The sequence below is a fragment of the Harpegnathos saltator genome, unplaced genomic scaffold (assembly GCF_003227715.2).
Source record: "Harpegnathos saltator strain DR-91 unplaced genomic scaffold, Hsal_v8.6 scaffold8, whole genome shotgun sequence".
Classification (NCBI taxonomy): domain Eukaryota; kingdom Metazoa; phylum Arthropoda; class Insecta; order Hymenoptera; family Formicidae; genus Harpegnathos; species Harpegnathos saltator.
The window spans coordinates 2678101-2689771 of record NW_020230648.1 but is presented as its reverse complement, the minus strand read 5'-3'; the positions used below and the strand labels follow the sequence as shown (position 1 = coordinate 2689771).

At 35.3% G+C, this 11671-nt stretch overlaps 1 protein-coding gene across 1 annotated transcript; it reads right to left on the bottom strand.

The window, feature by feature from the left end:
* Positions 1-4899: 4899 nt before the first annotated feature.
* On the bottom strand, positions 4900-6090 carry LOC112590405 (uncharacterized). The gene is made up of 4 exons (XM_025306761.1): positions 6053-6090; positions 5723-5878; positions 5529-5633; positions 4900-5448 (listed from the first exon to the last, which is right to left on the bottom strand). Exons 3-4 carry the CDS (start codon positions 5613-5615, stop codon positions 4927-4929), a joined length of 609 nt encoding a protein of 202 aa, XP_025162546.1. The 5' UTR covers positions 5616-5633; positions 5723-5878; positions 6053-6090; the 3' UTR covers positions 4900-4926.
* Between the last annotated feature and the right edge of the window lie 5581 nt (positions 6091-11671).

Below are 11671 nucleotides of genomic sequence, written 5' to 3'. Positions count from 1 at the left end.
TGACTGGCCCTCGCGGTCGTCGGACTTGAATTCCTATTGAGCATTTGTGGCAAGAACTGAAACTATGTACAGGAAATAAGAAACACTCCAATAAAGCTGAATTGTGGCAAGATCTGCAAACTCAATGGCAAAATTTACCTCAAGATCGCATTTCTAATTTAATAGCATCAATGCCTCGCTGTTGTGCTGCAGTGATTGTTTCTAAAAGCATGGCAACAAAGTATTAAGTTTAAAAAAACGTTGACAACATTTTCTGTTATTATTTTTCAATAATATATTTTTCTTATGAATAAGAAAATTTTTTGGCGCAATACTTTTGCACTGTTTGTAATAAATCATTGTGTAAAGATAAAGTATTTAGAATTATTAAAAGTTTGTAAAGTTTATATAATTGAGGCAAATAAATACATTTTGTTTATATATATGTATAAAGATTTTAGCGCTTATTATGAAATGAATATATAATAATAATTGTGTGGCTCAAAAGTTTGCACGCCACTGTATATGTATATATATATATATATATATATTATATATATATTGTGACGTGCAGCCGGAAAGGCGCCCGTCCCAGGCCGAACCTTCGGCCCTTACGCAGGGGGCGGGGGGGGGAAGCGAACAGTACCTCGCACGGAGTATTATGGAGGGGGGGAGCGCCGCTTTGCCCCCCCCGTATTAATTAGTGTTAGTAGTCGGAGCGTGCAGGTGGACGCTCCTCCTCCATTTCTGGGGGAGGAATCACGGGGACCCCCTTCCGCCCTCGGAAAGAGGGCGTCCAGGAGCCCCTCGAGGGCCTGGGGGTTCAACGTCTCCATCTGCGGGGACGCCCAAGAACAGTTATTTGACCATAGGGTCAGATAACGTTTCACCCTGAGCCTCCACCCTCCATTTGGAGATCAACCTTACGGCCGAGAGGAAGGCCCAAGTCAAATCAATGACCGATGACCCCCTCCCGGCCTTATGCAGGTGTCGGTGGACCTTCTGTTTAACAACATAAGACCCGTCGCCCAGCCGATGACCACCTCGCCTCTGGGATCCCGCTGCCGGGGACTGCAACCCCACTCCTCAGAGTGAGCGTTAAAATCCGCGGCAATCCACGACAGGTCGGGGATGGCACTTGCGTACCAAATCCCCGATCCTGTCTAGGATCCCTTTGATGCGGGCGGGGCCAAGTCCGGCTTTGTTTCTGTGGTGGGGGAGATATACCCCACCACAGTTATAGGCCCCAGTCAACCGCCACGTACGAGGATCCCTTTTGCCTTAAAACACAGGGAGGGGTCCCCGCTGCAGGGTCAGCCACTATGGCCACCGAGCCGTCCGGGCTGCCGAACCAGTATTCACTGCTGATCGGCACCCAATTCGGCTCGGTGGCCACCCCCAGCCCGGCGCCCAGTTCCCGGATCCTGTGTACCCACAGGTCCTGAGCCCGGGCGCCGTGGCCGAGGTTCGCCTGTAGCAACCGGAGTGGCGTGAAGGCTAGGCCTTATACGCCTCCTCCGGGCTGTCTACCTTCACCCCCCTCTTGGGAGATCTCTGGCGGCTGGACCGCCTCGGTCTCCCCAGAGGGGGCTTCGGCCTTGGTGGCTTCGACCTTCTGTGACGGACTACCGAGCTGACGGCTGAGGTTCGATCCCTGCTGTATGGTTTTTTTATTCTGTAAGCATAAAAATGAAACAGAAAACATTAATAAGTAATAAAACTGCGTTTCTTAAATATATTAGTGTTTGTTAAATATATTATTAATGATTTAAATTGCAAAAAAACCGTAAATCTTATGTATAAATTATATAGTGTATGAGAAAATTTTATATAATATTGCAATGGAAATGGGAATAAAAATATTGTTATTAAATATATAGAAATGCTATTAACTCTTTGCGGTCGATGCCGCCACAGTGGCGGCATTCGTAAGTCGTCGTAGAAGTCGGTACCGCCAGGCTGGCATTCATGATCGCCTGACGTGCGGCACGGCAAACGAGGTTAGCGATAATGAAAGAAAACTATCCTCCCGATGCTAGATTAAAATGTTTAGATCAACTTATAGATATCCATGTTTATCGATCTCTTTGAAATCAGCCGGTCGCAAAGGGTTAAACAATAGTATGAGATAATTTTTCGTAATCTTATATCGTATATATAAAATATTTGTTTCTGTTACAACTCTCTATGTTGTGTTGAAGTTGTGTTGTGTTGAAGTTGTGTTGTGTCTTTATCTCTTCTGGCAATCCTCCTCCAAAAACTTCCTTTGTATCATTCTAAACGATGGGTAAGAATGACGAAATAATTCGAGCATCGGAACAGTCGTCAGTAGAGCAAGCAGCAGTGTACGTTTACTAGTGATACAGACCAGTTCGGTGATCATATTTAAATTACATATATCATAACAATGTCAGAGAATCCTTCAACAAGCAAAATAGTTGATGTAGAATCGCTAGAAGAAAGATCTTTTGAAAATGAAGATTTTAAAGGTAAATTCACTAATGCTCTCGTATGTGCGAATTTTATTTACGAGAATAATGAATTATTATCGAAAAATCCTCTAGCGAAAATATATATTTTTACTCCTATTTCTATTGCAATTATTATATAAAAATTTTCTCATACGCTATATATTTTATAAATAAGATTTACTGTCTTTTTGCAATTTAAATCATTAATAATATATTTAACAAACACTAATATATTTAAGGAACGCAGTTTTATTACTTATTAATGTTTTCTGTTTCATTTTTATGCTTATAGAATAAAAAAGGAACCATATAGCAGGGATCGAACCTCAGCCGTCAGCTCGGTAGTCCGTTATTTTCGCTGCTGCTCTACGCCGTTTCATTGTATACCTTTCTTACTAACTCGTACACTGTTGGCTCTTTTCTTTAGACCGTTTTTTCTCGAAAACGAAGAAGTCTTGCGTCGTATGCTATTACCATAAGTTATTAGTAGTCAAGTACTATTAGCTCCGTAAGTTTCGTTCCAAACCGTTTCCCGGTTGATACGTCCTCCCCTTGTAAGATACATTCGAATTGGACTATCTATATCTGTACCTACGTAGATATAAAACATAATATCTTAATGGTTTTTCAGATATATTTTCAGATACATTTTCACGTATTTTTGTATTCACGTATTCACATATTTTGTCTATAATGGAAAAAAAATATGTTTCTTTTTTATTTGCCTATGCAGAGATCCTCAAGTAAAAGATACAATTCGTGTGTTCTGGCATGTCGCCGTATGAAATTTGCCCACACGCACATTGAAATAGCAAAAATGCTAAATAATGTTCATCAACAATTTGAATTATCTGTTCATGAAATTGTAGGAACAGTCACGGATGATGTCTTAAATTTTGGAAAAGCATTTCGTATATTTTCATTTGATAACGACGAAATTGAAGAAAAGCCAGAATATTTTCAAAACGACGAAATTGTTATATCTGTATTTGTACTTCTAAGTAATATTGACGACGATTTAGAAGAATTTTCTTTGCCAACACAATACAAACATGTATCACACACATTGAATTTAATTACAACTACAAATTCATGTGTAGTTCTATTTAATAACAAATACAAAAAAATTATACAGGGTGTTAGAAAAGTCTGGAAACGGTCAAATATATCGAAAACAACACGTTTCTGAGAAAAATGTTTTCAACCACAGTTATAGGGTTTTAAAAGTTGTATTGAATGATCACATTCGTTTGACCTTGAATGGAAGGGTCAAGGCGAGATCAAAGTCAACATAATTTTTTTAAACGGAATACTCCATTTTTTATCACACAGTGTTAAAGATGATAGCGAGACGTTTCCAAAACACTACTTGATGATCTATTTCTGTTGAGAATTGTCTGTTATGAGCTTTAGAATTTACGATGCCGCCAACATTAGTATCCAGGATGTACCGCGTGGAGGTTGCATGGTCGAACTTTACACCCCTGTGTGTGTGTGTGTGTATGTATGTGTGTGTGTGTGTGTGTGCGTGCGTGCGTGCGTGATTGAGTGCGTGCGTGCGTGCGTGCGTGCGTGCGTGCGTGCGAGCGTGCGTGTGTGTGTGCGTGTGCGTGTGTGCGTGTGCGTGTCAGCAGAGATAAGGACCCCATGGTTCGTCACTCCCACAGTATTTATTAGGTTGTTGCAGATGAAATGGCCATTTTTTAATTCTTAATTTAAATCTTTATTCGACACTTTATATACATCTCGTTAATCGAAATAGTCTCTCTCCACCTCAATACATTTCCCCCAACGTGATACAAGCGCATCAATGCCTTTCACGTAGAAATTAGAAGAGTGAGGTACAAGAAATTCGTTGAACGCATTTTTCACGTCGCTTTCTGTTTGGAATACCTTTTCACTTAAAAAGTTATCCAGATGCTTAAACAAATAGTAATCAGTTGGAGGAAGGTCAGGAGAATAAGGAGGATGAGGGAGAACTTCGCATTTGTATTCTGTTAATGCTTTTACAGTTTTTTTTGCAATATGCGGTCTAGCATTATCATGGAGCAATAACATGCCGCATCTATTTTATAACAAACCCTGTAGAAATCTGATGCATGAGCACGTGCCGAAACGGTATTGGATTTTAGCTGGTTGGTCTCTCTAAACGCGACCCAGTCGATTGTTACCGACGTGTGATAAGAGGAAGGACGTGCCACTATTCTTGTCTTATCTTGCTGCTCCTATGTCTCGCCTAGAGTCCCTATAAGGTAGAGTCTGGCCAAGTACGTGTTACTTTTCATTGGTCGAAGCAAAGTTTGTAAAAACATAGAGGCACCAATAGAAAGTGTTGCGGGAAGCAGGATAAGTATGAAACTGAAGGAAATAAGATACTTGCGACAAATATGTATTTCTCGATTTCATACAATATAAAATTCAACAAAACAAAACAAAACACATACATTGTACATAAACATATTAACAGTTTGTATCATTAAGTAACAACAGAATGCATAACCATTGTTTTACTGTTATATGTTGGTTTTACCAGTCGGCCTTTTAGACACGCAATTTTCATCCGAAATGCAATAAAGCGTTTCATAATTTTCACATTTAATTTATGACAATTTTTCAGGCTTACACAAGAAATATGTTTCATTTTTTCCATAAAAAAGATAATTAAATTACATTTAGAATTGCTTACATGAGAAAGATATTGTCTAATTATAAATTCCATGTCCATAAAATATTCAAAAACATCTTGGGTTACAAAAAATAATGTGTTATTCCGGTAACATTTGAGATGAACAAAGTTTGCGTATTTAACATTTGCGTTATATTTAGTTGAACCTGCCGAATTTAAACAAGTTGTGCATATTGCACTTTTGCCTTTAGCAATACTATGAACTATATATCCAGCTACATTATACAATACGTTTAACTCTATGTTATTAAAATAGTCACATTCATTATCTATCTTCGAAGATGCCCTGGCATTTGCAACATGTGTATCTACCTGCAAGTAGAAATTTCATTAGTAATTTATACAAGTAAATATTTGACTTTAAGATAATAGGCGAGACAAAATATACTTACATTGCACGCAGGTATATTATTAAAAATTGTTGGCACCGCGTTGTACTTCAGTTTGCGCTTCCCATCCATGCGAGGTTTTTCCCACATGTCATCAGCAAAATGTGCCTATACATAAATGGAGCAAGAATTATTTGTTTCTAATAGGAATATTTTATAACAAATAGTATTTTCTCATAAGAAATAAGATAACTTACCTCATATAAACCATTTTTTCGCACAATTCCAATCTTGTTTGCCGATATTTGCAATCCATATTGCTCTTCTACTAGGTTCTGCGGGAAGGGAGTACATAGAAAAACCTTTCTGATAATTTTTGCATTCTGGGACGCAACAGGATGGCATGTTGAAATCTGCAAATTCATATTTTATAGTATTATTTAACAAGATTCTTTTTCAGAGGTCCTGCTAAAATGTTAGGTTACAATGACCATTATTTTAACCACTTTATTTTATATAATGTTATACTTTTTATTATTATTTTGCTTTATTTTTAAATTATTGAATAATTGTACTTTATTGCTTACTTTTAGTATCAATTTGCTGCCAAACAACGTACTGCACGATACATAAACAGCACATATTTATACCACTGTCGCCATGTTTTTACAAAACTAGACTCATTGGCCAGACTACCTTATAGGGACTCTAGTTTCGCCGTGCGCTGGCAATAGTTGCTTGTTCGACTAGGCCGCGCTGTCTGGGTCCGAACATTTGCAATGTTCGTTCAATATTACCTTGGCACGCACTCACTCGTCAGATTTCTGCATGGTGTCCGGTAATTAGCTGCCAACCCGAAGTATGAAGGTAGATTGGATTAAACTGAAAAGAATAGTAAAGTACAATTTTGCGGGATTTGTAATAATTATCGAGTTCTTAATGACAATAATCTGAGGAGTGGGCGCGCGTCGACATAAATGATTAGAGGAGCGTCGCAGCCGCTCAGGCGACAGCGCCCAGTCGATCCAGAAACTATTGCCGGTGCACGGCGAGGGAAAGAACAACGCGCCGCTATTCGTGTTTTATCTTGCCGCACTTATGTTTCGCCGCACGCCGCACAGTGGGCAAAAAGACTCATTTTTTGGACAAAAATCTACCGACTGTGCAATTTTCAACCGATTTCAAAACTTTTTTTTTTTAATTACTCATGAAACATTGCTCTACAACGTAGTGCTGCGGCATTAATGAAAAAAAAGCTGAAATTCAAAATGGCGGATAGAAAATGAGTGACGAAGGTATTGAATTCCTGTCGAATGATACTTTTCTCTTATAATATTAAATATATTTATACTGAAATTGTTTTTTGGGTAGCTAAATATGAATTTGAGATCAAACTTAAAATTAAAAAATCAAAATAACATTTATTATATAAGTAAAAAATGTCGAAACTTTACAAGATTTATTGGATTTACAAAAAAAGAGTATTATGCACTTCGCACATAATTATTTAAAAATTTTTCATATTTTAATATTAAATTTGTACAAAATAGCAGAATTTTGTTATATTGCTTTATAATTGCGTAGATAATAAAACAATATTTAAGCCCTTATACCACGTCAAGATATAGGCCATTATAAGGATACTAGTTTTTTTGGTTTCGTTTTTTATTTTTTATTTTTCTCTATTTTTTAAATGTTTTTGTTTATTTTAAATGCTTATATTATATTTATTTGAATTCTTTTCTACTTACATGTAATAGGTTAATATTTTTATGTTTTAAACACAAATTTGTGCGCCGAACACGTACACACACACGCACGCACGCACGCACGCACGCACGCACGCACACACACAAATGGCTTTTAAAACATATTTAAAAATATTAACCTATTACATGTAAATAGAAAAAAATTCAAAACAGATATAACATAAACATTTAAAATAAACAAAAACATTTAAAAAATTGATAAAATAAAAAATAAAGAAACAAAATCATTTAAAAAATTGAAAAGAATAGAAAATAAAAGTCAAAAACAAGAAAGCCAGTACCCTTATCATGGCCGATATCTTGGCGTGGTATAAGGACTTAAGTATTGTTTTATTATCTACGCAGTTATAAAGCGATATAACAAAATTCTGCTATTTTGTACAAATTTAATATTAAGATATGAAAAATTTTTAAATACTTATGTGCCAAGTGCATAATAATCTTTTTTTGTAAACTCAATAAATCTTGTAAAGTTACGACACTTTTTATTTTTATAATAAATGTTATTTTGATTTTTTAATTTTAAGTTTGATCTCAAATTCATATTTAGCTACCCAAAAAACAATTTCTGTGTAAATATGTTTAATATTATAAGAGAAAAATATCATTCGACAGGAATTCAATACTTTCGTCACTCATTTTCTATCCTCTATTTTGAATTTCTGCTTTTTTTCATCAATGTCGCAGTATTACGTTGTAGAGCAATGTTGCATGAGTAAATTAGACAAAAGAATTTGAAATCGGTTAGAAATTGCACTGTCGGTAGATTTTCCAAAAAATGAGTCTTTTTGCCCACTGTGCGGCGCACAGTGGGAAAGAAATCACAATTTATTGTTCAAAAATCGCTACAGACCGTAATTTTGAACCGATCGAGACGATCCATGTCTTAAATTAATTATTAATAAATTTTTAAAGAAACTATGGGGTTCGATTAAAAAAAACCCTTTACAATTTACAATATTAACGATAATGTAGAAATAATTGTTAACCAGAAATTGAATCAGAAGAATGTAAAGTTTTGTTTTGTATTAACCCGTTTCGGACGAAAACGCCACTCTCGGTACACCGCTCTTTGGCGGCTCATAACTAATACTATTTGTGTCTGAAAAATTCGAGAGGTACATATTTTTATAGTTTAAGATGTACCCTTTCTGATAGTGTCCATAAAATTTCTCCAAAAAATTGTTAATTATGGAAAAAACAGTTTAAAACAAAAAAAACATGATTTTTTCACACTTTTTTTTTTTTAATCGAATTTTCAAAGGGTTTCCTGTCTGCAATGACCCTAGAACCCCACTAAACGGTGGAATAAACGTTTAAACTTTAATAATATGTGGTTTGGAGATCGATTTTACTCCTTAATGTATTCAAAATGGCGCCTAAACTGCAAAATTTTCGTGAAAACATTCATGAATTTTTTATTGAAAAATGATGTATTTTTACGAAAAATTGTCAAGAATAAAAAGTTCTTAAAATCACTCAAAAAATGCACCCGAATTTTTTGAAAATATTTCGAGCAATTTTTTTGATTTTGTAAATAGTCAATTTTTGCAAAATTGAAAAAATTGCTCAAAAAATTCCGAAAAAATTTGGGTGCATTCTTTGGCTAATTATAATAACTTTTTATTCTTCACCATTTTTCTTATTAGTGCATTATTTTCAAGAAAAAAACTTCTAAATGTTCCAAAAATTTTTCACTTTAATTATCGTATGTTTATCTTTTTTTTTCGTTTCTTATCATTTGATAAGATGCGATGGATTTACTGCGGAATTTCTTGTCCCTCCCATAAGAACTCGTGTATATAAAAACGAAATTTTGACATTAATTATCTCAAAAACCATCGCGCAAATCCTTCTAAAATTTTAACGCAATGTACACTTTGTTTGCGGCGGATTGACGATAGATACGCGAATATATCAAACCTTTTCATGATCCGATACTACTTTGACATTTGGAAATTTTTTCGGAATTTTTTGAGCAATTTTTTCAATTTTGCAAAAATTGACTATTTATAAAATAAAAAAAATTGCTCGAAATATTTTCAAAAAATTCGAGTGCATTTTTTGAGTGATTTTAAGAACTTTTTATTCTTGACAATTTTTCGTAAAAATGCATCATTTTTCAATAAAAAATTCATGAATGTTTTCACGAAAATTTTGCAGTTTAGGCGCCATTTTGAATACATTAAGGAGTAAAATCGATCTCCAAACCACATATTATTAAAGTTTAAACGTTTATTCCATCGTTTGGTGGGGTTCTAGGGTCATTGCAGAAACCCTTTGAAAATTCGATTTAAAAAAAAAAAAGTGCGAAAAAATAATGTTTTTTTGTTTTAAACTGTTTTTTTCCATAATTAACAATTTTTTGGAGAAATTTTATGGATACTATCAGAAAAGGCACATCTTAAACTATAAAAATATGTACCTCTCGAATTTTTCAGACACAAATAGTATTAGTTATGAGCCGCCAAAGAGCGGTGTACCGAGAGTGGCGTTTTCGTCCGAAACGGGTTAAGCTATCTTACGGGGTTTATGGGGTCGTTGAATACGAATCTGATGTTAGAATTAAGATTGGACTGTTAACAGCGAGGTTGACAGTTGTCAACCTTGCTATCAACTTAAAAAATGTGCATGGTTTTCAGCAGGAATGAGAGCACATAAGAGTTTTTATGCTCGTTGAATACGAGTCAGATGTTAGTATTAATAATGATAGAATTAAAAATAATTAATAATAATAATATTCGAATTCATAACATTGTATATTGTTATTAGGAGTACAAATAAGTTTCCGCCGTTTGGCAAAAGATGACCCCACCAGAAGGTTATGTTGAAATTGTCAGATGTAAAACGTAATATCGTAAGTTTGGACATCTGGTAACAACATAACCTTGAAGTATTAGTGACTCCGTATCAGCATCACATAATTTTTTTCGTGCGAAAATGTCAAGTTTTTTGCCGAATAAGCGTCATTTGCGGGAACTTTTGATTTACTTCTTTAATTTGAAGAAATCTGCAGCTGAGGCGCATCGATTGCTTGTAGAAGCATATGATGAGACTGCTTTAAGTGAGAGAAGTTGTCGTGAGCGGTTTCAAAAGTTTAAAAACGGTGAGTTTAACGTGGAAGACAAAGGACGTAATGGAAAGCCAAAAGTGTACGAAGACATGGAATTGGAAGCATTATTGGAGGAAGATTCATGCCAAACGCAAGAAGAACTTACACTTACATTAGAAGTGATTCAACAAGCAATTTCACATCGTTTAAAATCGTTGGGAATGATTCAAAAACAAGGAAATTGGGTTCCATATGAACTGAAGCCGAGAGACGTTGAACGCCGATTTTGCACGTGTGAAATACTGCTTGCCAGGCATAAAAGAAAGGGTTTTGCATCGTATAGTCACTGGTGATGAAAAATGGATCCACTACGATAACCCAAAGAAGAGAAAATCATGGGGCCCACCCCTGGCCATGCTTCAACATTGACAGCCAAACCGAATATTCATGGAAAAAAACTCATGCTGTGTATTTGGTGGGATCAGCTTGGTGTCGTGTATTATGAGTTGCTCAAACCGAGCGAAACCATTACTGGAGCTCTCTACCGAACACAATTAATGAACCGAGCACTCAAGGAAAAACGCACCCGATATTACTCCAGACACGACAAAATTATTCTCCTACATGACAACGCTCGGCCACATGTTGCAAAACCGGTCAAAACCTATTTGGAAACACTTAATTGGGAAGTCCTACCCCACCCGCCGTATTCACCAGACATTGCCCCTTCCGATTATCACTTCCGGTCGATGGCACATGGCCTCTCTAAGCAGCGCTTTACATCATATGAAGATACTAAAAATTGGGTCGATTCGTGGATAGCCTCAAAAGATGAAGAGTTTTTCCGACGTGGTATCCGAATACTGCCAGAAAGATGGGAAAAAGTAGTGGCTAGTGATGGACAATACTTTGAATAAAACGTAATGTACCGTTCTTTCACAATAAATTCTTAATTTTTGATAGAAAACGGCGGAAACTTATTTGTACTTCTAATAATATTAATAATATAAATAATAATCAAATCTTATGTCTATGAAATAAGAAAATATCTTTGATATACTAGTAACATGATGATATAATAATAACATTATATTTTTCACTGCGTGTATGTAATCTATATTAGAAAATAACATTATGATAGCTGTCAACTATATTATTATATTATCATGTTACTAATATGTCAAAGCTATTTTCTTATTTGATATAAGGTTTGATTATTATTTATATTATTAATATTAACAGTATACAATATTATGAATTCTAATATTATTATTATTAATTATTTTTAATTCTATTATAATATTATTAATTCTAACATCTGATTCGATGACCACAAAAACTCTAATGTGCTCTCATTCCTGCTGAAAATCATGCATATTTTTTAA